This window comes from Pituophis catenifer, unplaced genomic scaffold, assembly GCF_029215685.1.
Source record: "Pituophis catenifer annectens isolate HBS135680 unplaced genomic scaffold, rPitCat1.0.hap2 SCAF_7, whole genome shotgun sequence".
NCBI lineage: Eukaryota > Metazoa > Chordata > Lepidosauria > Squamata > Colubridae > Pituophis > Pituophis catenifer.
The window spans coordinates 84,896,541-84,923,836 of record NW_027256887.1 but is presented as its reverse complement, the minus strand read 5'-3'; the positions used below and the strand labels follow the sequence as shown (position 1 = coordinate 84,923,836).

Sequence of the window (27,296 nt, the reverse complement as noted above, 5' to 3'; positions counted from 1 at the left end):
ATCAGACTAGCACTTAATGACGTCATCTAGTTTGGATAATGAAATGTCTGCAAGAAAACAACCAAGTTCAAAAGAGCACCAAGCACTCTGAAATACACTTCTCACCTTTCTTGTTTTTTAATCGTTCTTCTGAGTGAGCATCATTTTTAGAGCTAAGGTTATTGCTGCTGAAACCAGTGCTAAACATCAAACCTCAGTTGGATGCTGTACAGGCCATTCGCCTGTATCCGATCCAGGAGATGCCTTTCCTCTGATCTATCAGGAAATTATTCCCCCACAGATCACGGGGCGTGTCTTCCTTAGCCGAGACAATATCTTGCCAGGTTGTGTCTGGTAAACCAGCAAAAGAGATACAGGAGGAGAAAAAGGCAGCCACTTAGATTGCAATTGAACTGGTTAAATAATAATCACAAATGCCAGCTAGTCTCAGTTTTCTCCATCACGGTGAAATGTAACATACTGCTGGATTGTTGTTGTTGTTGTTGTTGTTGTTGTTGTTGTTGTTGTTGTTGTTATTATTATTATTAATGAGATTTATATGCCGCCCTATCTCCAGCCAGACTCAGGGCAGCTCACAACAGTTAAGAAACATCTAATAAAAAGTTAAAAAATAAAATCCAAATCTCATAATTTAACAGTTAAAAGTACAATTAAGACTAACAAGTTAAAATTAAATTAGAATTAAAACCCCCATCAGTCCAGGCCGGCCAAACGAAACAGCCAGGTTTTCAGGTCGCGGCGGAAAGAGCGGAGGTCGGGGGCCACCCGGAGCTCCAGGAGCAGTTGATTCCAAAGGGTAGGTGCGCCCACAGAGAAAGCCCTCCCCCTGAGGGTCGCCAGCCGACTGGCTGACGGCACCCTGAGGAGGCCCTCTCTGTGGGAACACACCGGGCGATGGGAAGCTGTTGCTGGCTGCAGATGGTCCCCCAAATATCCCGGGTCTCAGCCATGTTACAATCGTTAGTTTGTTAGTTACAATTGTTGTTTCAGAAGATGTTGTAATTCTGTATATTAGGAAACTTGACGAATGCAAATTTTGTTTAGGTCCCTAGTCTCTTGGTGATGATTTTTCTAACCTACCTGTTAGCTCACAATATACATAAAATTTGTGCTTGTTGTTTTCTTTGTTTGGTTGTGTGCTTTTTTATAAATGCACCAGTGAAATTTGTACAATGGACTTTGCATGCCATTTGTCCGCCGCAATTTACTTCATTGGTATAATAATACCATCATATAAAACGGGGGTAGATCGATGAAATTAATGCAATATCTGTCCTTGTGTGGTGATGCCACCATGCAAAAGATAAATCCCGGTGATTTACTCCCTCTGTTTTCTGATTTAGTGGACTTTCCTCAATAACAGACATTCTACATTAGACATAGAATCCATAATAGTAAGATTCTAGCGTGGGTATGTCTCTGTGTTATGTGTGCTTAAAATGTACCCGCTTTTTATTTATTGTGTGAACCACCCATGGTTTTTCACGGAGAGCCTTGCAGATGCAAAGATAAAGCAGGGTTTGGCAACATTTAGCCTCTAATCACACCCAGTCCATGGAGATCCTTCATCAACTCCACACTGATTTCTGCTGCCATCATGTGGTAACTCTCCCACAGGTCAACATTTGAGTTACAGAGAATCACATAAGATTTTTAGTAGGATTGCTAAAAGAAGGACTAGGGCAGTGGTGAGATTCAGTCAGTTCAGGCCGGTTCAGGCGAACCGGTTGTTAAATTGCTGGCTGGCTCCGCCTCTCCCTGCCCCTCCCCTTCCAGGAGTCCCCACGCGTCCCGTTTTTGCTCCCAGGAGGCTGCAGGGAGGCCTACTAGGCCCAAAACAGGGCGTGGGGGATGTAGTGCTGCACCTCCCGCCACGGCCCTCTTTTTGCTCCCAGGGGGCTGAAGTGCTGCCTGTCACACCCCCTGGTCACGCCCACCATGGCCATGCCCACACAGCCAGTCATTAGGGCAGAGAACCGGCTGTTAAATTATTTGAATCCCACCACTGTACTAGGGGGTGACATGATAGCAGTGTTCCAATATCTAAGGGGTTTCCACAGAGAAGACGGGGTCAGCCTATCCTCCAAACCACCTGAAGGCAAGACAAGAAGCAATGAGTGGAAACTAATCAAGGACAGAAGCAACCAAGAACTCAGGAGTAATTTCAGCTAAGCCAATTAATCAGTGGAACAACTTGTCTCCGGAGTTATGGATGCTCCAACACTGGAGGTTTTTAAGAAGAGAATGGACCACCATTTGTCTAAAGTTGTATAAGGTCTCCTGCTTGAACAGGAGGCTGGACTAGAAGACTTCCAAGGTCCCTGCCAACTCTGTTGTTTCATTAAGAAGCTAGATCCCTGGATGAGTTTCAGCAGATTGGCAAGGATTCCTGTCTCCAGTTTTCTGAGAACAGCCAAGAGAGAGAAGCTGGGGAACTGAGAGTTCTAATACTGGTATTGATGTCCAGATCCTGAGCTTGGACTGCTTTCGTGCCAAACTACTAATTACACCTACAGGGAGCTGATCTTGGGAGTCTCCCATCTTCCACAGAGAGGAAAATCAGCATTTTTTCCCCCATGCTCTGATTAAAAAGTGAACTATTTTGCAAAGGTTGCAAAAACAAAACCCCCAAAAAAGTTTGGTAGCTCCTTTTCCGGTGAACATAACTTTCTTAAAAGGCATCCACTTTCATGAGCCACAGCTCGTTTAATTTGCATTGCCCAGCTCACGAAAGCTTATGCTTTTTAATAACAGTTTTATAAAAATGTGTCGAGTCAAAATGTTGCTGCCAGACTCCTCCTGATTTTTGGGCTCCTGTAGATTATACAGGCTTTCTTCCTGGAGATCTACGGCTGATAAGCTTGCAAAGATGAGAAGGTTGCAATCAGAATATCATTTTTAAGGTGAAAAAGTGTTACAAGCATGGGATGTTATCTTAAGCCCTGATTAATTCGATGTCACTCGCTGGATTTTACTGTTTATCCTGGCTTTGCTCTTTGTTGCTCCTGGAGGATAGGTCTTCAGTCCTTGTAGTCCTCCTCCCCTGAAAGAGATTACTGTATTTTTTGGAGTATAAGACGCACCTTATTCCGCCCTAAAAGGGGGTGAAAATTTAGGTGCGTCTTATACACCGAATGTAGCCCCACCGACCCTTTGGCCTCTGCCTCCCAGCAGTTTACCTCCTTGCAGCAAGCAGCAAGAAGAAGCTCCTTTCAGCTTCAGCACAGCCTACTTAGCACAAGTTGATTGGATCGGCCTCCCAATTCGCAGCTGTTTTGCTCTCAGCTGTTTTGCACGGGCCTCTGCCGCTTGCTACAAGGAGGTAAATTGCTGGAGCAGATTTTTTTTTTTCTTGTGCTAATCAAGCTATGCTGAAAACAAAAATGAAAGTAAAGCAGGCTGTTTGCTGCAAGGAGGCAAAATTGCTGGGAGGCAAAGGCAGATTTCTTTTTCTTCTTTTCCTCACCAAAAAAGGTAGGAGTATCTTATATTCCGGTGCGTCTTATACTCCGAAAAATACGATATATGTTCCTAGACCCGTGATGGCGAACCTATGGCACGCATGCCACAGCTGGCACACAGAGCCCTTAAATTTTGGCCTTAAATGTAATACTTTTAAGAATTTTTAAATTTAAATTGTGATATTTGTATTGTGTTTTACCTGGCTGTACACCGCCCCGAGTCCCTCGGGAGAGGGGCAGTATAGAAATAAAATTATCCTTATCCTTATCCTCTGCGGGCACGCGAGCTGTCGCCCAGCTCAGCTCCAGTGCACATGCACGTGCACACCTCTGGCCGATCATCTGATTTTTGGGATGGGTGGGGGATGGGATGCATGTGTGGCCGAGTGCATGCATGCGCGGGGAATGGCAGGGAGGGGCAGCATCCCCCCCACAGCCCAGTTTTGGGCCCAGGAGGCTGCAGGGAGGCCTACTAGGCCCAAAATGAGGGTGGGGAAGCATGGGGGGTCGTCTGCACATGTATGGGGCCAGAGGGTTCATGTGCGCATTCGGGTGGGCGCATTGCATTATGGGTGACAGCACGCACATGCGCCTTTTGGCACACGAAGAGAAAAGGGTTAGCCATCACTGCCCTAGAGCAGGGGTCAGCAACCTGCGGCTCTGGAGCCGCATGTGGCTCTTTCATCCCTCTGCTGTGGCTCCCTGTTGCTGGTCGGCTCCACAATTGATAGGGCTTTTGGTTAGGACAGGTAGAGGAAAAAGGATGCCGTGCTAGGAGGAGACTCTATGGTGGGGGGATTGGACTTCTGGTCAGCAGAGGAAAAAGGACACCACGCTAGGAGGAGACTATGTTGTGGGAACCGGACTTACAGTCGGCTCCAGAATTGAATGGGGGCTTCCAGTTAGGACCTCTGTGGCTCTTTGAGTGTTTAAGGTTGCCGACCCCTGCCCTAGACCAAACCGTGCCTGAATGACAGTGCAGCTAAATTCTAAAGTTTTCCCCTCATTAAAAAACAAGTCCAACATCCTGCCATAAAAAAAAAAAGAAAAAAAGAAAAAGGCACCGCAGAGAAGAAAGATATAAAATCTAGGGATAGCTTAAGAGGTGGGACATGAGAGAAAGAATCAGCTGTGGATGAATAGAGATGTAAGGGTATGAGGGAATGACCTTGAGGAACAAGAGGAAGAGATGCTGCCTAAGGAATGAACAGATAAAAGAGGAAGGAGCCTGCAGCTGCTTAATGGTCAGAAAAAGAAACTTAGGAAGAAACCACTCGAAATTGACCAGGGCTGTAAAAAGCAACGGAGAGAGATTTCTACATTTTGGACTTGTAAAATTCTGTTAATGTTGTCCTACAATTAAATAGAATTAGCTCATGTGATCCTGCCTCCTGTCTGGTTTAGCTGGAAGGGCTAAAAGGGTAATCATTGGTGGCCTACATTGGAAGTGTCGCACATGGATTACCTGGCAAGGGAGCTAGAAGCTTAATGTTTCTGCTCTGTGTACAAAGCTAATTATCCATCGCAAATTGCTTTGGAAAGAGCGATAGAACTTTTGTTGGAAAAGCAACCTTGTAAGAATTTTAAACAACTAATAAACTATTTGTAAGGGTATGTCTTTTACATCCAGTTCCAACCAGGAGTTTTGCTATCATCTGTCTGTCTGTCTGTCACCTATCTATCTATCTATCTATCTATCTATCTATCTATCTATCTTCTATCATCTACCCATATCTATTTCTGTCTGTCTGTCTGTCTATCTTTCTATCTATCTATCTTCTATCATCTATCTTATCTATCTCTATCTATCTATCTATCTATCTATCTATCTATCTATCTATCTCTATCTACCTATCTATCTATCTATCTATCTATCCATCTATCCATCTTCTATCATCTACCCATATCTATTTCTGTCTGTCTGTCTGTCTGTCTGTCTGTCTGTCTATCTTCTGTCCATAGCTATCCATATCTATCTATCTATCTATCTATCTATCTATCTATCTATCTATCTATCTATCTAATCTGTCTATCTATATACACATACATACATGCATACACATACATATTGGAACTTTGAGTCCTACCTATAACTAACCTTTTTGAGATGATTAAATAATACCTTTGGAAATTCTGACCCTGGAAATTCTGGGAGCTTGAATCACGTTGTAAGGGCATCAGGTTGGAGTCATCTTGCTTGCTGATTTTAAAAGTGCAGCATGCTTTGTGATGGTCCTTTTCCATTTGAGTTATTTATTTGTTGATCACATTTCTACACCACTAAAGTGACTAGAGCCTTTCAGATTTAATGAGTTCCTCAACGTTTCAATCCTTGCACAACTGCAAATGTTGCAACCATTGCAAATCATCATATAAATAATAAGTATAAATGGTCCTAGCAAAATTTGACTAAAAAGATCCTGATATCACAATCAACTACAGTTACTGTTTATCTAAGTAAGCAACAATTTTTCTCTGTTGCTCCCCAACATTTTTCCTTCCTTCCTTCCTTCCTTCCTTCCTTCCTTCCTTCCCTCCTTCCTTCCTTCCTTCCTTCCCTCCCTCCCTCCCTCCCTCCCTCCCTCCTTCCTTCCTTCCTTCCTTCCGTACAATAAGAAACAGAGTGCCAGAAATACTCTATTGCTCTAATTATACAACTTCATTGTTTAATTGAGATTGTTTCATCTTCAAAAATTTTTGGAATGTCTTTTAGCCTTCTGGGAGGCCACCAAGACCTATTAATCGGGTAGTAGGAGGTCCATATTATGAAGATCTACGGGATAGAAGGAGTGGGACGTGAGTCTTCATGCAGAACATGAGATCATCACAAAAACAGTATGGATAAAGTACTGTAGTTTGCACACAAAATGAATGTGCAGTGACATCATGGCCTAAGATGGACACCTGTGATCTACAATTCAGCTTTCCTAGAACAAAATCTGCCTCTTGGCCTTACCCCACATTCTTCATCACATATCAAAGACTTGTTAAAGACTGTCCATTTCTCCGAGTAGACATCTATGGACTCAAGAGAAAATAGTAGGCTTGATTGAACCAGGAAAATATTACCCAGCTAGCAGATTTCATCATGTCTCATCTTGAACCTCTTCAGTTGATGGCATGTTGATCAGGCTCTGTCTGAGAACATATAATTGAAAGGAGACATTATAAATGTACAGATCACTAGATATACTCTGATGCAGAAGATGCTGTAATGTTTGGATTCTGTGTCATAATATCCTTCTAAAAGCAAGCAAAGGGGGGGCGGGAGGGTTTTTTTTTTTTTTTGCAACACAGCCAGCAGGCAGGGGTCTGTGGGAGACCAGTTTTAGCGTGACAGCATCGAATATTGAAAAATCACTTAGCTGGAGAGATAAGTGCTTGATGGTATAGAACTACAATAGCTGTTTCTTTGATAAGCTACGATATCTCAGCAACACATTTCGAGTTGGTGGCATCGAATCTGAAGCCAGTTTTATATATCATCCCTAATCATTTTGGATGGGTAAGAAAAAAAGTAAAGAAAATTATATTATCCCAGATGGAAAAATATAAAATGCTTGGTTTAGTTCCCCATTGTTCGGCCCTGTTAATTTTCTTATTTCATTGCACATTTTTCTTAGAGTCTTTTGACACCTTTTGACACAGACCGTTTTGCACCCTTAGATATTTTACTTTAAAAAGCTCTTAGGATATGTACTGGCACGATGGCAATCTCTCACGGTTTACCTGCGAGTTGAATAAGGTGCAAACCATTGGTTTTGTAATACCTACTCTCGGTTCTCAGTAAATCTCATGTTAAAGATTGTTAACTTTTCAACTGCTAATTGCAAAGGTTAAAGGAGCTTGTACAATGAAATAATAGGAATAGAAATGGAATGGAATGGAATGGAATGGAATAGAATAGAATAGAATAGAATAGAATAGAATAGAATAGAATAGAATAGAATAGAATAGAATAGAATAGAATAGAATAGAATAGAATAGAATAGAATAGACCTTGGAGGTCCTCCAACCCCCTGCTCAGGCAGGAAACCGTATACTATTTCAGACAAATGGTTGTGCAATCTCTTCTTAAAAATTTCCAATGTTGGAACATTCACAACTTCTGGAAGCAAGTTGTTCCACTGATTAATTGTTCTAACTGTCGGGAAATTTCTCCTTAGTTCTAAGTTGCTTCTCTCCTTGATGAGTTTCCATCCATCCATTGCTTCTTCTTTTTTTTTTAATTTGATTTATATGCCGCCCTTCTCTGGAGACTCAGGGCAGCTTACAATGCGTTAAGCAATAGCCTTCATACTTTTTGTATATTTATACAAAGTCAGCTTATTGCCCCCACAAACTGGGTCCTCATTTAACCTACCTTAGAAAGGATGGAAGGCTGAGTCAACCTTGAGCCTGGTAAGATTCGAACCTGCAGAAATTGCAGGCAGCTGTGTTAATAACAGGGTGCATTAAACCACTGTACTACCAAGGCTCCTCTTTCTTGTCCTGCCCTCAGGTGCTTTGGAGAATAGCTTGACTCCCTCTTCTTTGTGGCAACCCCTTAGATATTAAACCATTACTATCATGTCATCCCTAGTGCTTCTTTTCATTAAATGACATACCCAATTCCAGCACTGTTTTTTATATGTTTTAGCCTCCAGTCCTCTAATCATCTTTGTTGCTCTTCTCTGCACTCTTTCTAGAGCCTCAACATCTTTTTTTACATCGTGGCAACCAAAACTGGATGCTGTATTCCAAGTGTGGCCTTACCAAGGCGTTATAAAGAGGTCCTAACACTTCTCGTGATCTTGATTCTATCTCTCTGTTTATGCAGACTAGAACTGTGTTGGCTGCGATACAAGCTGCTTTATCTTATCTTTCTAATATAAAAACAAAAATGGTGCATCATATTCAAACATGACACTGCACCAAAAGCAAGGCGAAAAGAAAGCTGCACTCTTTAGAGGAACTTACTTGCGTGATTCATCCATTTGTGTGTGTTTCAAATAGTCCATTTTCCAAATCCCGGTCCATTCAGAGGCAATGTTTTACATTCCAGCATTTTATTTCATGTTGGAAACAATCACTAAGGGACTGGATGGAATTTGGCAAGAAGATGGGAAGAAGATTTGGCAAACACAACAATGCCTTCGAGGACTGTATAGATCCCCATTTCCACCCCTACTCTTTTGAGCATAGGATTAAATCTTCAGGCTGGAGAGAATTTCGTTCAAATAATACCATTAAGACTGCAGAGAATGGAAGCCGTTTTCTATGTGCAAAATCTTGCACTTTTTCTGAGTGAATGATTTTTATCGGACTGTTTTGATTGTGTTGTTACTTTTTAAGCTGCTTTGGATTGCTTTTAAGTCGAGAAGCTGATCAAAACTCTTTATGCGAAAGGGAATAAAAACTTAATTCCAATTGTCCCCACAGAGTTTCAAAATGTAATGCCAAGGTAAATATGGGAAAGGGTTGCCAGTTGAAGTATGAAATGTATCCCCCCACTGTGGCCTTGGTATGTGGTCAGTCATTTGGAGGGCTTAGAAATATTTGTGTTTGTTAATGGATAAATGACTTTGCCTCAGAACATCGTTGTGCTTTAATTCATCTGGGGGGAAAGGGAAAAAAAAAAAACCACGAAGTAGCTGGAATGGAGAAAGAAAGAAAAATGGTTGCAGTTCTGTAGAGCTTCCAAGATTGTGTTGCATATAAATTTTAAAAATGGGCTCGGGCACGGAGATAGAAATGAAACAATATATTTCCTAAGCTACTTGAAGGCAAGGATGGGAGAGAAATTTGTTCTCTTCGTGTTTCAGTGCAGATGTACTCAATCCATATTACCCAATCTATACATCAGCTTTCCTCAAGCAGACACGGTGTTTATATATTGGGACTACGTCTCCCAGGATTCACAGCCATATATCTGGAAGGCATCAAGCTGGAGATAAGAGAAACACAATTATAGGTTGTTCTGTTTTGTTTCCCAAATACATAATAACAAAGTTGGAAGGGGCCTTGGAGGTCTTCTAGTCCAACCTCTACTTAGGCAGGAAACCCTATACCAGGGGTGTCAAATGGGCGTCTCACGGGCCAGATGCGTCACACGTAGACCAAGCCTACCCCAGTTCCGCGAAAGGAAAAAATGTCACAATATGTCACATGGCAGTAACGTGACACGACAAGTTTGCCCTATATCATTCCAGACAAGTGATTGGTCAGTCTCTTCTTAAAAACCTCCAGTGATAAAACACCTACAACTTCCGGAGGCAACTTCTGTTCCACTGGTTAATTGTCCTCACTGTCAGGAAATTTCTCGTTAATTCTAGGTTGCTTCTCTCCTTGATGAGTTTCCATCCATTGCTTCTCGTCCCGCCTTCAAGTGCTTTGGAGAATAGTTTGACCCCCTCTTCTTTGGGGCAGCCCCTCAAATATTGGAAGAATGCTATCATGTCACCCCTGGTCCTTCTCTTATGTTATGATGCAGTGTGATCAACTGTTAAGATGCAATTTGCAACTCAAAAAAGATACAGAAAAACGTGATTGAGAAAATCATTATATAGCTGGTAAAAATGCAAAATGGGTACAGACATTTCAGTACTGAGTTCAGATTTTAACAAGAGGATAAATATTTTATCAGTACATTTTTTTTTATCACTCTGCGGCTATATATGAAGCCACATAGGAGCTTCATACCAGGCTAAAGTTGGACCTGTTCTTATTGCCAGTTGGAGTTTTACAAGAATACTTGTGTGGTTTACCAATAAATCAGAGGAACAAAACAAGTGTGGTTTATCATAAAACCACACCTGAACTGGGCAATCTTTCAAATAGAGAACAGTCCTTGGTAAAAATTGATGACATGGACCATCTGAAGGGATGCGATGATAAAATCAAATTTATGAAATCATGCATTTAAGTGTGGGACTTATTTAGAACTTATCCTAGAAATATGAAGCAAAGTAGCCGATAGATCACCCAGCAAGTGTTGAAAGAATAAGGTACAAGATAATTGGAGAACCTGCTGAAATCTGCCTTAATGTGCATACCTAGTATAAACCGGTTTCTTTGGGGCAATAAGCCCAGCATTTACTAGACTTGTAACAATAGTGGGGAGGATTGCAAATATGCATTTGTTACAATAGAGTTGTTGGGTGTATATGTGTCAAGAATAGGAATAGGAATAGGAATAGGAATAGGAATAGGAATAGGATAGGATAGGATAGGATAGGATAGGATAGGATAGGATAGGATAGGATAGGATAGGATAGGATAGGATAGGATAGGATAGGATAGGACAGGACAGGACAGGACAGGACAGGACAGGACAGGAATGGGATGGGATGGGATAGGATAGGATAGGATAGGATAGGATAGGATAGGATAGGATAGGATAGGATAGGATAGGATATGACAGGACTAGGATAGGACAGGACAGGACAGGACAGGACTGGACTGGACTAGATTCAAACACAAACACAAACAGAACAGGAGCTGGAAGGAACCTTGGAGGTCTTCTAGTCCAGCCCCCTGCTTAAGCAGGAGAACCTATACTATTTCAGACAAGTGACTGTCCAGTCGCTTCTTAAAAACCTCCAGTGATGGAGCGCCCACGATTTCTGGAGGCAAGCTATTCCACTGGTTAATTGTTAATTTAAAGGCGCACGTTTCTGACTATCATTTTGATTTCTTTGGCAACTGCAGTATCTTGCCGCTTGACAGTTTTCTTACTTTACAATAATAACGTGCATGCATGTACAATGATTCAGAAGCAGATGAGCCATAAAATCAAACTGTGACATTTCCCCTTTTCTTTAAAAAAAAAAAAAAAAAAGCAAACAGTATAGCTTTGGAACATGTTGCTTCTTAAGATTGCTGGTCCGTTTAATGAGAGCGTTTTGGCAGTGTTGAATCTGCTCATCCAGTGGGACTATCTTGGGAAATTAAGAGTCTCTGTTAAGAGACGTTGTCTGAAATGATGGAGACATGGACAAGATGACAAGCCTTCTCTGTGGTGGCCCCCACAGTTAGGTCCTTAAAGGGCCCTCCGTTTTCAGAAAACCTTTCAAGATCATTGTATTTTAATTGGGCCATTAGCCCTAGCTCAGTTTCATTGACTTCTGGATGTGGATATTTTAACAATTATTTTTGGTAATGTTGATTCATTCCGATTGTCGCTGTTCTACTTTTCCCATGTTATCACCTGCTCACAGTCTTTGAGCTGGCTGCAAACACTGTAAAATAAATTGGATCTCTCTGTCCACCCAAAGCAATTTTACCTTACAGTATAATGATAGGCAAACGTTTTGTTAAGAAATTAGACAGGTTGAAAGGGAAAATTTTGGAACATGTCTATTAGTGGTGCTTATTCAGCCGGTTCTATCCTGTTTGGGCAAACCGGTAGTGGCGGCTGCGGGAGGCTCTGCCCATCCGCCCGGATGTCATCACATCCCATTTTGACGCTCTGTGCATGCAGAGAGGTGGTGCGCGCGAGTGAAGCGAGCCTGCGCGCGCTCACATTTGCAAAGGTAAGTGAATACCACCACTGATGTCTACACAATATATTTAGGAAATGATGGGTTAGATCAGTGTTTCTCAACTTTGGTAAGGTGAAGATGTGTGGACTTCAACTCCCAGAATTCTCCCTGGTGGGAGAATTCTGGGAGTTGAAGTCCACACATCTTCGATTTGCCAAAGTTGAGAAATATTGGATTCAATCGAGGCCCATCTTGGCATGTCTTCTGCAACGCAACTGCAACTTGTAAACTCTTCTTTATCGTTCCACACAATGGCAACTATAAGTGCCTATAGAAAATTTAGGGTGGGGGTGAGTAGAGAACTTGAAATGTGCTTGATTTGAGGTGATTCCAACCCACTTTGCTTTCTCTTCCCCTCTTTGTTGTCTGTTGTTTCTAGATGCATCATCCCATTCAGATGAAACCTGCAGATAGCGAAAAGTCCAACGGTAGGTGGCGAAAGAATTTCTTACCTAAATATTTATTCATTAATCTATTTTCTACCCCACTGCCCTCATAGAAGACACTTAGAAGGAAGACAATAATAAGCCGAACACAATAATCAAACAAAAAGCTTACAGATAAATTAAAACATCCCAGATCCTAAGAAGCCTCTGAAAATGCTCTCTTTTCCAGAAGGCCAATATAGGTAGTCCTTGACTTATATCCGTTCATTTAGTGACCATTCAAAGTTACAATGGCACTGAAAACAGTGACTTAGGACCTTTTTTCATACTTACGACCGTTGCATCATCTCCATGGTAACGTGGTAAAAATTCACTTGGCAAATGGTTTATACAGGTAATCCTCGATTTACGAACACAACTGAGCCCAACATTTGTTATACTTAGTGAAACTTTTGTTAAGTGAATTTTGCCCCATTTTACGACCTTTCTTGGCACAGTTGTTAAGTGAACCACTGCAGTTGTTAAATTAGTAACTGGATTGTTCAGTGTATCTGGCTTCCCCCATTGACTTGGCTTGTCAGAAGGCCGCAAAAGGGGATCACGTTACCCCAGGACAGTACAACGGTCATAAATATGAATCAGTTGCCAAGCATCCAAATTTTGATCACATGACCATGGGGATGCTGCAATGGCTGTAAGTATGAAAAATAGAACAGAAACGGTCATAAATCACTTTTTTTTTAGTGCTGTTGTAACTTTGAACGGTCAATAAATGACCTGTTGTAAGTCGAGGACTACCTGTATTTATGACGGTTGCCCTGTCCCGGAGTCATGTGATCCCCTTTTGTGACCTTCTGACCAGCAAAGTCAATGGGGAAAGTCCGATTCACTTAACAACCGTGTTACTAACTTAACAACTGCAGTGATTCCCTTAACATCACGGGCAACTCACTTAGCCATTGTCTCGCTCAGCAACATAAATTTGGGGCTCAGTTGTGGCCGTAAGTCGAGGACTATCTGTATAAGGGGGCCTTGATTCTGACAGTTTTGCTAAGAGAAAGGAGAAGAAGAGAGAAAGTCAAAAGAAACCTCTCATGTTCCTTCGAGCGTGAGAACGTATCTATTCCCGCATGGAAGAATTGTTCGCTGTGGCTTTTTTCCAGGATGTGTCTTTGCTCCTCATTGATTATTAATCAGGGCAAAAGCCACGCACCTGGAGATTTAAATACCTGCAAATGTAAATGATGGCAGAGCCCTGTTTCTCTCTCTTTTTTTTTTTCTCTCTCTCTCTTCAGAGATAGGCAGGTTTAATTTTTGTCCTTTCTTCTGTTTTGAGTTCTTGTTGTTGTTTTAACCTCTTTTGGAGAACTGAGGTCATCATTACCGTGCATCCTGATGTCTCAGTTCTCCGTGGATTCTGCACAGCTTCGAAAAGAAACACAAACGCACTTGGCTTTTTACATTCTAAAAAGGGTGCATAAATGACCACAGAAAACACCACAGCCAAGCAGGCTTGGGCTAAAACTGTCAGACCTGCCGCAGTCTGATCTCCTAGGAAAGTAAAACCCTCGACTCCCTTTGATGGGAGTGAAAAGGTACTTTGACTAAGAGATGCTGATTGCAGTAGAGTCAGGCAGAATCTGAACCCCTTAGTTGCCCAGCCCATCTGTGTGTAGCCAATCTGGCATCATCAAGATGTTTTGGGAAATGTTGAGGTGTTCAGGATGGTGAAATTCCATTCTCAGGGTACGTGGCCTTGAAGATGCCGGCTTCCAAAATGCTCTGTTCTTCCTCAACTGTCAATCCCACCTCCCAGTTTCCCATCATAAAGGTATAAAAGAGCCTTGGTGGCGCAGCAGACTAAAGCACTGTTAAGTAACACCAGCTGCCTGCAATTACTGCAAGTTCAAATCTCACCAGGCTCAAGGTTGACTCAGCCTTCCATCCTTTCGAGGTAGGTAAAATGAGGACCCGGTTTGTGGGGGCAATAAGCTGACTTTGTATAAAAAAGAACATCGCTTGGGGGGGGGGTGAAAGCCCTACTAAGCAGGTATATAGAAAAGTATGAAGGCTATTGCTTAACGCATTGTAAGCCGCCCTGAGTTTCCGGAAAAGGGCGGCATATAAATCGAACCAATAAATAAATAAATATTGCCCATGTGTTCTTCCCCCTCCCTTCCCCTATTAATGGCAGGATGCCAGCGATGATTGACACCCCTTCACACAACAGAAGGCCTTGTCAAACCAGAGGTATTCTTGAATGGAGGAAGCCACAACAGATCAAGATGCATATCTTGCAAGCTGAAGAGATCTTACGGGTTTAAAAATAACCCTTGAAACCATACCATTTGGGTTGCAAGATCTTGTTACGCTACACAGGTAGTCCTCGACTTAAGACCACAATTGAGCCCAAAGTTTCTGTTGTTAAGTGAAACATTTGTTAAGTGAGTTTTGCCCCCTTTTACGATCTTTCTTGCCATCGTTGTTAAGTGAATCACTGCAGTGGATAAGTTGGAAACCCGGTTGTTGAGTGAATCTAGCTTCCCCATTGACTTTGCTCGTGAGAAGGTTGCAAAAGGGAATCACATGACCTTGGGACACAGCAACGGTCATAAATATGAACCAGCTGCCAAGCACCTGAATTTTGATCGCATGATTATGGGGTTGCTGCAGAGATCGTAACTGTGAAAAATGGTCATAAGTCACATTTTTCAGTGCCGTTGTAACTTTGAATGGTCACTAAATGAACTGTTGTAAGTCGAGGACTACCTGTACAGGTAGTCCTCAACTTTCAACAATTTGTTTAATGAGTGCTCGAAGTTACCACGGCCTTTAAAAAAAACTGTTTTTCACACTTGCGACCATTGTAGCATCCCCACAGCCACAGATCAAAATTTAGATGCTTCCAACTGACATATTTGTAAGAGTTCCAGTTTCCTGAGGTCATGTGATCACCTTTTCAATCTTCCAACAAGCAAAGTCAATGGGGAAACCCGATTCACTGAACAACCATGTTGTCACACCTGCAGTGGTTCACTTAACAACTGTGGCAAAAAGGTCATAAAATGGGGCAAAACTCATCTAACAACAGCCTTGCTTAGCAATAAATTTTTTTGGCTCAATTGGTATTTCACCCACAAGGGAAAACTTTGAGAGGAGACCCTGTCATAATACTTGTAAGCTTTCCCCATGGGCTTAATAACATTTAAAAGTGGTATTTTCATTTGTTTATCTTTTGCTTTTTCTTTAAAAAAAAATTGTGCAGATGGGGAAAAAAATCAGGTTTTCTTCTGTTCCAAAATACCAGCTCAAGTTTCTCATCTTTCAGCCTGCATTTTTGTAAACCATCAACAGGTCAGCTGATACCCTAGGAAAATATAAAATATTGAAATGGAAATTCATCCATTCATTTATATGTTATTTTGATCCAATCCAAATTTAGTATAGATTATGCATAATTCTACATGATGTTTTCTGGGAAGGATCCATTGGTTGTTTAAAAAACCTTATTGTTCCCATCTTTTGAAAACTTGTTACGTTTGAATGATCCTCTTTGCTGATTTCTCTGGGGGATTGGCGCAGACTGGAAGCTACGTACAATTCAAGTGAAATCAAAAATTAATTTATCTGCATTTCCTTGATCGTAAGCGCAAGCAATTAGGTATTTAAATCTATTTGGAAATTAAAGGATGGATGTCAGATACCTGTTACGTAAAAAAGGAAGAGTTAAAGAGCTTTCACATAAATGAAGGCATTATTTATTTTAAAATATACTTTTCACAGATAAAAAAAGAAAGAAAGCAATAGGGGTTGGAGGAGAAAGGAAGAAATCCTTAATTCTATTTTACATAGACACCTCCTGCCCCTTTTTTTGCACTCTTACAATCTGCCATAGTGTCAACTTGCAAAGCTTTCAAGTTGCCAGAAGTTTTTTTTCGGAAACTTCACACGTAGTCTACCTGGATGCAATGTTGCCTGAATTAATTAACAACTTCCCCTGCCATGTATTAATGTTAACATATGGTATTTAATTACTGCTACCAGCTCAGCACTTTGTCCTTTTAAAATGTCCGATCTTTTCTTCCAAGTTTCTGCAAAGTCAGAGACCAACTATCATGCTGGCCTTCCTTCATTTCCTTTTTCTATGAGTCATGAGTTTTCTCTGAGTTGTTTACAAGAGACCAGACAGTGTAGCTATTATTTGATACCACTATAAAGTGTTGCAGATGCTCTCATAAAATCAGTCATAAAAAAGCTTTGCCAGTCCCAAAATAGCCAAATCGGTGGTTTCGTTAAGTGCAAGGAGTCAGAACAATATATTGCAATTGAAAAGATGTATTGGTCATGCCTATACATAGGAAACCAGTCAACTAAAGTTCAATACTAAATTGGCACCAGATAAGGATGAAAGGAATTCAAGAGAGATTTGACTTAAACATTTATGGGAACATAATGATTCTAGGCTAGTGACTCATTTAACTCTGCCCCCTACTCTTCTCTTAAAGATTCTTTGCCAATCCCTTTAATCCCTATAGAATGCTAGTTTCCACACAAGTAATTTGGAGGAAGATTCTGACCAGATGGACATACAGGTAGTCTTCAACTTTCAACAGTTTGTTTAGTCACCATTCAAAGTTAAAACAGCACTGAAAAAAAAGCAACTTATCACAATTTTTTACATTTACGACTTTTGCAGCATGACCGTGAACATGTCATCAAAATTCAGTTGCTTGGGATTCGACCGGAAGCGTCGCGGCGAGACAGTCAGAAACAAAACAGAAATTTTGGAATCAAATGTGGTTGTAAATTGAGGACCACCTGTATTTTTCCCCAAATCTCCAAATAGCAGCATCTTCCATCACAATGTTTATGAGAACTAGGTTTAGAAACAAATTAAGGGGAAATCACCTGCTACTTGAACTTGCTGAAGTTGACATTATGCTAACCTGGTACTCTGCATATTAATTTAAGTGTAAAAGAATGTAACAGTTCATGTATCAGCTGAATTCCAGCTTAATGGTTTTTTTAAAAAAATAATAATTTGGGTTAAAAGATTTTACAAAGATTTAAAAAAAAAACTACAGAAACATAAAGAGGTAGGAAAAGAAAGAATTTCTAAAAGGCTAAAAGGGAAAGTGAAGGGTAACAAAAAGGAACGGAACAGATATCTAAAGAAGCTATTTGCAGCGTTTGCAGGATTAATATTTTCAAAACCTTGAAAGTTCAATTAAGGGTAAAGGTGAAGACTCCCTCCCACCTCGAACTGAAGTGATAACTTCCTAGACCTGAAGCTTTCTTGGCAACAAGATGGAAGGATTTCATCATGATCCTTTTCTGGAATATTTCTTCAATGTCTCAATCTGTCCTAGATTTACTGGTTTGTGTTCGCTTACCTTTGTGAACTCAAACAGGTTGGGAAGGGACTTCCACCAAGTTGGCAAATTAGTTAGTAAACCACATTGGGCAAATTAATTAGTAGACCCCCAAAACCAATTTTATCCAGGTATGGGCTTCAAAAAATTTAGCAAAGGGTTCTCTGCCCAGTTGCTGAGTGGGCGTGGCCATGGTGGCCATGGCCTAGTAGGCCTCCTTCACCACAGCGGGGGGGGGCGTTTTAGCCCTCCCCGGGCTCTGGAGGCCAGAAACAGCCCCGTTTCCGGCCTTCCCAAACTTCTGGTAGGCCCGTTTTCTGGTAGCTCCCTGAATCTCCACGTGCACCCTGCACTTACCTGCATCCAAAACAGGCCACGTGGGGACTCCTGGGAGAGGTGGGCGGGGCCAGCCAAGAGTGGGATTTGGGGGTTCTCCAAACTGCACAGAATCTTAGCTAGATGTTCTCCCGAATCCCTGCAAGCCCCCAGCAGCCCACCCCTGATTTTATCTCCATAAATGTTCCAACTTAGGTTTGAAAAAAGGCTTGAGGACTGATCTCGCGGCTTATCCATTATATTCTAAACTTGGCGGTGTTCAGTTTTGTTTCCCATATTACTTAAAGTGTGTCTTAGTCAGTGAATCTGACTAGGATTCAAGATCAATGGAACACAGGTTGGCCAACAAGAATTATGGTCCAAGATTTAGAAATCATGGTTTTTAATACCAGATTAATAGGAGGGTTAGAGAAATCTTTGTATGATGCCTTGAGGTTAAATTGCTCTGTTCTAGAGACTCAGGAATGGAAAGTTTAAAATCAGGGTCTCCCTGTTCACATAATGAAGAATTTAAGACATTATGTCAAGATTAAAACTGAAAAACAAAGGCAACATTTTTGTTGACTCAAGAAGATGTATTTGCAGTCACAAATACCACCAACTGTTTCCAATTGGTCCTTCAGCTGCCTTTTGTAAACCAAGCGAGCAGATCCAAATATAATTTTTTTAGGGTTGTTTCTTTTTTTCTTTTCTTTTCTTTTTTAGCTCTGAGTCAGTTCTTTGGATGTTTAATTTACTATGAAATCAGCCTCCAGCTAAAAAACTGTGAAATCATTTTAGTTAATTTGCCATATTTATCAGTTTACGAGTGGAACTTGAGCAGGCCAAGAGGGAATCTGTCACCGACAGCCATTTGGAAAATTAAGGACAAAACCCTGGGTATTTTTGTTTTTTGTTTTTGTTCTACAGGGTGGAGAAGGAAAGCTAAATGAATGGTTATTTAACAGCTTTACATGTAAACAGGCCTGAAATAAAAGAAATAGAAAGAAAAAAAGGAAGCTGAAATTGTGGATTATTCCTTGACTTTTCCTGCCCCCCCCTTCTGCATACATACATTTTTAATAGACTTTATTAAAATTTGTTCTGTTTTGGCAAATTGTTTACCTTTGAAGTACAGGTTAGAGTTGAGTTGTGAGTTGAATTACACAAAAACCTGTGTTATTTAATACAATAACATATTTACCTAGCTGTAGGTAGGTAAAAGTTCTTTTCCTCAGAAATGGCGTGAATAATAATGGGGAGTGAATAATAGAGAGAAAATACAGGTAGTCCTTGGCAGCCCATTTAGTGACTATTAGAAGTCACAACAGCGCTGAAAAAAAGTGACTTACAACCATTGCAGCATCCCATATGGTCACGTGATTTACATTCGGATGCTTGACAACTGACTCACATTTATGACGGTTGCAGTGTCCCGGGGTCATGTGATCCCCTTTTGCGACCTTCTGACGGGCAACGTCAATAGGGAAACCAGATTCACTTAAACAACCCGTGTTATTAATTTGACAGCTGCAATGATTCACTTAACAAGAGTGGCAAGAAAAGTCGTAAGACGGGGCAAAACTCACTTAGCAACATAAATTTTAGGCTCTAATCGTAAATTGAGGATACGTGTCCCCTGCCACAGTATATATTCTTGCGAAAACGTGTATACTTATTATCTGGGGTAGGTAAATTAATGGGAAGGGGTCCTGAAGAATATTTATTTTCAGCCCCTTTTCCTTTCCTATAAATTGTAATGGAAAGAGCTCCTTCATTCCTAAAATAGCTTGCACATTCACAGAAATAGAAGGCTGTAACTAATCAAGGAGAGAAGCAACCGAGAACTAAGGGAGAAATTTTCTGGACAGTTGGAACAACTAATCAGTGGGACACAATTTGCTTCCAAAAGTTGTGAATGCTCCAACAACACTGGAAGTTTTTTAAGAAGAGATTGAACAACCATTTGTCTGAAATGATATAGGGCAGTGATGGCGAACCTTTTTGCAGTCGCATGCCAAAAGCGGGGGGAGCACAGGGGGGGAATCACGCGCACACATGCCCACACCCATAATTCAATGCGTCCCCCACGCATGCGCACATGACCCCCCCTGCACTCCTCCCGCTTTTGGCACGTGATGGCACGGTGGGTCCAGTAGGCCCGTTTTCACCCTCCCCAGGCTCCAGAGCCTTTCTAGGAGCCTGGAGAGGGCGAAAACGGCCTTCCCTGCCCCCAGAGGCCCTCTGGAGGCCGGAAACGGCCCATTTGCTAACTTCCGGTGGGACCGGAAGTCCCGTTTTTCGCTCTTCCCAGGCTCCAGAGCCTTTCTAGGAGCCTGGGGAGAGCGAAAAAGGCCTTCCCCACCCCTCCACACCGGGAGGCCCTCTGGAGGCCGGAAACAGCCTGTTTCTCAACTTCCGGTGGGCCCACAAGGCCCGAAAATCAGCTGGCTGGTGCACGCATGCACACGAGAGCTGAACTAGGGCAACGCTCGCATGCCCACCGATATGGCTCCACGTGCCACCTGTGGCACACGTGCCATAGGTTCGCCATCATGGGTATAGGGTTTGAGTAGGGGCTTGGACTAGAAGACCTCCAAGGTCCCTTCCTACATCGTCATTCTATTCCATTCTAAAGTCTGTGGAGCAGCAATTGCTCTGTGTTTCTCTACAATTTCTGCGTGCTCATTAACAGCAAACAATATTTCCCTATCTTTTCTGGAACCATGACAGGAGCCAAAGAGTCGTCATATAATCCATGGTAACAGTTGCTCCAAACACAACCGGTTGTCACTCTTCCACAATTTTTGAAGCCATCTATCATGGGAAGGTCCAGCAACTAGACTTTTGTTTATGTTGGGTTTTGTTTTTTTTTGTAATCTGACATCTATCCCTTGCGGTCAAGCTCCTGACCTTCCTTTTTAACTTATTTATTTGAAGAGCCATAGCACATGGCCTGCAACGCATTTTCTAATCCCGGTTAGCCTTTTCCTCCCTCCAAAGGTTGTTAAGATGCCAGCATCATGGGCAGCAGCCCAGGTTTGACATCTGGAGGGCAGAGGTTGCTCACATTTTCTTGTAGAAAATTGTGGAACATGGTCTCCGGCATATTAGCAGCTCATTCAGGCCGTTGGCCCCGTCTCTTGAGTCTCATATTGGCCTTCTCAAAATGAGAGCGAAGCACGGAAAACAGTCGGTATGCTTTCCTAGCAATATGCGGCCGAGAACAGGCAAACAGACTTTGGGGACAGCAGGTCTTAACTGAAACTCTCAATCCAAGAAACTCACGATCCCGAGGAACAAAGACAACCAGTCACTACGCAGGTAGTCCTCGACTTAAAACCATTCGTTTAGTGACCATTCAAAGTTACAAACGGCACTGAAAAAAGGCACTTGTGGTCGTTTTTCCAAGCGACCATTGTAGCATCCCCACAGACACATGATCAATATCCAGACACTTAGTGACTGGCTCACATTTATGACGGTTGCGGTGTCCTGGGGTCACGCGATCCTCTTTTGCGACCTTCTGACAAGCAAAGTCAAAAGGGGGAAGAAGCCAGATTCACTTAACCAACCGTGTTACTGAACAACCGCCGTGATTCACTTAACAACCGTGGCAAGAAAGATCATAAAAGGGTGCAAAACTCACTTAACAAATGTTTCACTTAGCGACAGAAATTTAGGGTTTGATTGTGGTCGTAAGTCGAGGACCACCTGTACACCGGTGAGCAAAACTCCCTAATGCTCTCAATCATACATCGATGATCCTGTAATCCTTTTGGATCAGATGGCACTGAGGATCTCATAGCATGGCTGACCATTTAGTGTACCTTGTTCTGATTAAGGAAAACAACTGATAGTTCTTTCAAAAGGCCCTGGTTTTAAATGAAAGATCCCAAGATAACCCAGTTGATTTTTGTTTGTTTGTTTGCGATGCTATCCACGGACAAGGCAGGAGTGAAGAGGTGAGGTATGTCCTCCCCTATCTAACAAAACCTTTGCTAGACCAATTCTTGAATACAGCTCATCTGTCTGGAACCCGCACTGTATATCGGACATTAATACAATTGAGCGAGTCCAGAGGTATTTCACGAGAAGAGTCCTCCACTCCTCTGCTCGCAGCAGAATACCTTATGCCACCAGGCTTGAAATTTTGGGCTTGGACAACCTAGAACTATGCCACCTTCAGTCTGACCTAAGCGTAGTACACAAAATTATCTGCTACAACGTCCTACCTGTCAATGACTACTTCAGCTTGAACCGCAGCAATACATGAGCACACAATAGATACAAACTCAAGGTAAACCGTTCCAAACTCGATTGCAGAAAATACAACTTCAGCAACAGAGTGGGCAATGCCTGGAATGCACTATCTGACTCTGTGGTTTCATCCCCAAACCCCCCAAAACTTTAACCTTAGACTGTCCACTGTTGACATCACCCCATTCCTAAGAGGTCTGTAAGGGGCGTGCATAAACCCACCAACGACCCTGTCCTACTGTCCCCATTTATTCGTATCCATTTCCTGTATTCATAATCATGTTTATACTTATATCTGTTATCTTATACATGCTTGACAAATAAATAAATAAATTTTAAAAATCTAAGAAACATGAAAGCCAACCATGACAAGAAGCTGGGGGATTCTGGGAGTTGAAGTCCAAGCGTCTTAAAAGTTGCCAAGGTTTAAAAACACCACCTGAGGAATCTCCTTTCAAAGTTCCACTTAGTTTCCGAGCCCCATGTCAGTGAGGTGTTGCCAGACACGTTCTGCACCAGTAACAGATATTCAATTAATTCAGTCCTTGTTTATTTCCAAGCTCTGTAAATTTAAAATTTCTGAATGTGCATTTGCTGAAACTTGCCTGGACGCATAGGCCTTGACCTAGTTTTTTTTTTTTTTCCCTATTTCTTTTTTTCCTTTTCGCTCCTTTATATCAAGTGAAATAATCGAACAGTAATTTAACCCCACCTAATCCCACTTTTCTTTTTTGCCAGTCCGGCATCGCGAATCTGCTGGGATTTCATTTACCCTGAAATAATTTTATAACACTTCCTTGAAGTGTTTCTCTGGTCTAATGAGTGTGCTTGCGAACAATGTCTGCATGAGATAAGAATAGCTGGATCGTTATAGGTTTTTTTTTAAAAAAAGGCTGCCTATTAACCCATTTCAATTTGAATATTCAGACCACTTTTTGTTCCCAATTTCTCTTTCATACCTGCGTAGGCAAAATGGGGGGAGATAGCAATAGCCCTTAGACTTATATACCGCTTCACAGTGCTTTTACAGCCCCTCTCTAAGCAGTTGACAGAGTCTAAATCCAGTTGTTAGCCTCTATGTATATTTTTTGTTGCAGTTCTTTCTATTGCCAGTTTGTAGTTGTTTGCCAAATCTAAAAAAACTCTACATAAAATGTAGGTTTTTCTTGCCAAATCTAAAAAAACTCAGTCCTTGGTACTCTCTGAGCTTGATTGTTTTCTTGCAGAACTTTCATTACCAAACTAGGTTTGCAATAGCACTTAGACTTATATACCACTTTACAGTACTTTACAGCCCTCTCTAAGCGGTTTACAGAGTCAGCCTCTTACTCCCAACAGTCTGGGCCCTCATTATACCCACCTCGGAAGGATGGAAGGCTGAGTCTAACCTTGAGCCTGGTGAGATTCGAACTGCCAAATTGCAGGCAGCCGGCAGTCAGCAGAAGTAGCCTGCAATACTACACTCTAACCACTGCGCCACCATGGCTCTTGTGGTGGCTAGGTTAGAATAGGCTCCCTCTCTGATCCTACTCACCAACATTTAGCCTTTACTTATTAGATGGATGTTTCTATTTCAACTGTGAAATGACAGGTAAAAAAGCTAACTGCCTCTCCTAGTCTGTAAAATGCCCAAATAGCCAAAGAAGTCCTAGTTGCAAGCTACGGAACGCTCTCCGGAGAAAGGCAGGTGATTCAGAGAAGTGTTGTTGTGTGTGTGAAGTGTTTTCCGCCTGCCTTCTCACCCGGGGACAGCGCTACGCTCACAACTCTGTCGCTTGCTTTTTGATGTGGTAATAAGCATTGATCACAGATGAGGAAAGTGTGAGAGAAAGAGTGAGAGAGAGTGAGAGCGAAAGAGAGAGAGATAAGAGAGAGATGCCTTTTGCCGTTGTGGATATTATTAGTATTATTATTTTAATCTTCTAGCTGTGGAAGACAGAAAATTGTTCATAGGAATGGTTTCGAAGAAGTGTAATGAGAACGATATCAGAGTGATGTTTTCTCCATTTGGCCAGATAGAAGAATGCCGAATCCTTCGGGGACCAGACGGACTCAGCAGAGGTGAGCATAACACCGTCTCATAAGGGCCCTCTTGTTTTAAAAGGCGAGGTAGAATTGGGTGTGGTAGGTGGGGTGGGGGTGGGGGTGGGAAAACAGAACTGGTTGATCAAGATCAAGGTTGAGCTCAGATGTCGTGGGACAAGCCCTTTTTCATAGAACTTCAGCAGAATTTTTTTAAAGGTCCACAAGAAATTCCATGGGGTCCTTTCTCCCACTGTTTAGCCCTACCGTTCTGGATTGAGAGGGTGGGCAGTAATTAATATCAGCCTTCCTTGCACTCCCCTGCGGGTTGTTTCCCTCTTTCTCTTCAACCCAAAGAAGACAAGTTTTGCTTTCCCCCATTGTGTGTATCCCCAAATCCCATAATTCAGCTTTTTTTGATAGGGATGGAAATAAGAAGTAGGTCCTTAAAAGTATTTGTTTTTTCTGAATTTGTTCCCCTGCCCTGTTGACCTCAACATTTCAATATAGCTCTGTCTGCTGGCTGCACATCTTCATCTGACCACCCTGGCCCCGAGTATTGCTTCTTGATCACACCTGAGAAGCATGCAATATCCTGAGCTAATCTTTAGGTATCTCCGTTGGACAACTCCCCTGTAGATTTGTAACTAAGGAGAGCAAAGAACCACTTGTTTTCTAAGCACATCTTGGATAGTACAGCTGGGTCCTGACTCTAGATTTAAAAAAAGATATAGGTGGCTCTCAAGGGGTGATATAGTGCAGATCTGAAGTTTGAAGAGACTGGGGAGAGCCTTCTGGGTTGACTATGTGAAGGTTCTCAATATGAATGATTAACAACTCGGTTTTATTCAAGTCTCACCGAGTCGTTCATTCAGCCTTATTCCCAATTTCTTGAATTTCGATTCCAGCGTTAGCTACCTATTCACATTTAGTCTATTAGAAAAGAAATGCCATAGTCCATATCTAGGGTAAGGTTCCTGCATATATATTGTACACACACACAGAGAGAGAGAGAGAGAGAGAGAGAGAGACAGAGAGAGGGAGGGAGAGAGAGAGATTAAAGTCATGGGTTGTCTTTCCTCCAGGAACTCAAGCTAACAAGTGCAATGTTTTCTCCATGTATACATTTTCTTCCGGTCCTTTGCTTTCATCCTTGCAACATCCCTTCTGTAAATTAGGCTGAGAGAAGTCATCTAGGGAATTTAATGATTAAGTAGGGATAAGGCCTATCAAAGCCCCAACCTTTCTTCCGGAAATACCCCCACAAAGAATATTTGCTACAATAAACATTTAAAACCCAGTGAATATTGACATTTACTGCTTTAAGGCTGTGGTAAGATGAGAGAGAAATGATCCTGACATTTTTCTGGTGAGTGTTGATGCTCTATAGGAGAACAACACCCATCTGATCATTTACAGCAGAGAAATGCAACCAGCAGGGGTTCGATGTAGCTTGAGAAGCCTTCTGGAGGTAATCAATTCAGGACTGCTACCTTCCCTTTAGTAACCAAGATGAAAGCAAGAAAAAAAAGGAGAGAGAGAGAGAGATAAAAATATTGATTCCATCCATCTCTCACACACTACCCAGCCCGTCATGATCACCATACCTTAATTAGATTATCCTCAAGGGAATTACAGCCTTCATCCAATAAAATTTCCACATTCTTGATTTTTAGGGAAGAGAGAGATGCAAAACAGGGTCCTGTCTTAAAATCTTCTTAAGGCACACTGAGAAATATCAAGTATCCCCAAGTTTTTGACATTTCACTGTAATTTGGTAGCCATCTAAATGTAGGCTGAGCACTTTTCACAACGGGCAAACGCATCAAAGACCAAGTTACGTATTGGTAAGCCAAATATTTGATTCCGTAGCAATTTCTGTCCTTCGTTTTAAAAGAAAGTACATTCCTATATTTGCAAGGAAGTGTGCAAGTTTAATTTTTTTTTAAAAAAAAAAAATCTGGCCTTCTTAGGATAAACAATACTCCGGCAAATTATTTAGATTCTTTTTCAGATAAATGTTTATTTCTCAGTTATTTATTCTGCTTTAGTTGACATGAGTCAAGACATCTTCACCATTCGCAAACCACCTCTGCTCCCTTCCACTTTCTCATTCGGTAGAGATAACAGAATAACAGAGTTGGAAGGGGCCTTGGAGATCTTCTAGTCCAACCTCCTGCAGTTTCTAGCTCTTATTAGCATGACAGATTTGAATATGTTCAGACATGTTCAAATCTATTGTGCTAACAAGGGCTAGAAACCTGAAAAGCTGAAATTTAATAAATGCTGTGTTCCATGTTTATGATAACCATTTGATCACCCACAGTGACAAAGTCTATTATGTAGAGTCCAGGCAATAATATACTTGAATCAATTATAAACCATTCGTGAAAGTCTGAATCAGAAGAGATTCTATTGTTGAATTCAAACAATTTTTCTAATTCAAATATCTCACTTCAAAAGGCTCAGAGGAATAAATAGAAGTATATGGAGGTAGCAGGCTTAAATATCTTGAAGGGCAATAAAATTAATTCAATATAATAGAACCACAGTTTATTACATATCCTGTATATATTCAACTAAATTTTGCTGAAATCATTTCTGAGAACACCAGCATATTATATTTATTTGTATATATTTATAAAAATTATGCTGATGTATATGTGTGTATATATATATATATACACACACATATACATCACATATACATATACATTTATATATATATAAATATATATAATGCGTGTATGCATATATGTATATACAGCATACACACACACAAATTCATTCTAGAAAGGGAAAAGTCTTGTCTGTTTGTGGATAGAATGAGCGTTGTTTAAATCAGAAGTGGAGGGAGTTTTCTGCATATTGTGTCTTTGGCAGTATCTGTGTAACTTTATATTTTATGTATTTCATTGTCAGAACATTGTCAGAGGTATAAAGAAGCATTTGTGAATT

General features: G+C 41.4%; 1 protein-coding gene across 11 annotated transcripts in view; it reads left to right on the top strand.

Annotated features, from left to right (window-relative positions):
• CELF2 (CUGBP Elav-like family member 2) overlaps positions 1–27,296 on the top strand; it is a 363,207-nt gene that overhangs the window by 251,477 nt on the left and 84,434 nt on the right. For all 11 annotated transcript variants that reach the window (XM_070947540.1, XM_070947538.1, XM_070947536.1 and 8 more), the window contains exons 4-5: positions 12,363–12,411; positions 24,243–24,377. In XM_070947540.1, coding sequence (XP_070803641.1) covers positions 12,363–12,411; positions 24,243–24,377 — 184 coding nt within the window. The remainder of the gene's footprint in view (positions 1–12,362; positions 12,412–24,242; positions 24,378–27,296) is intronic.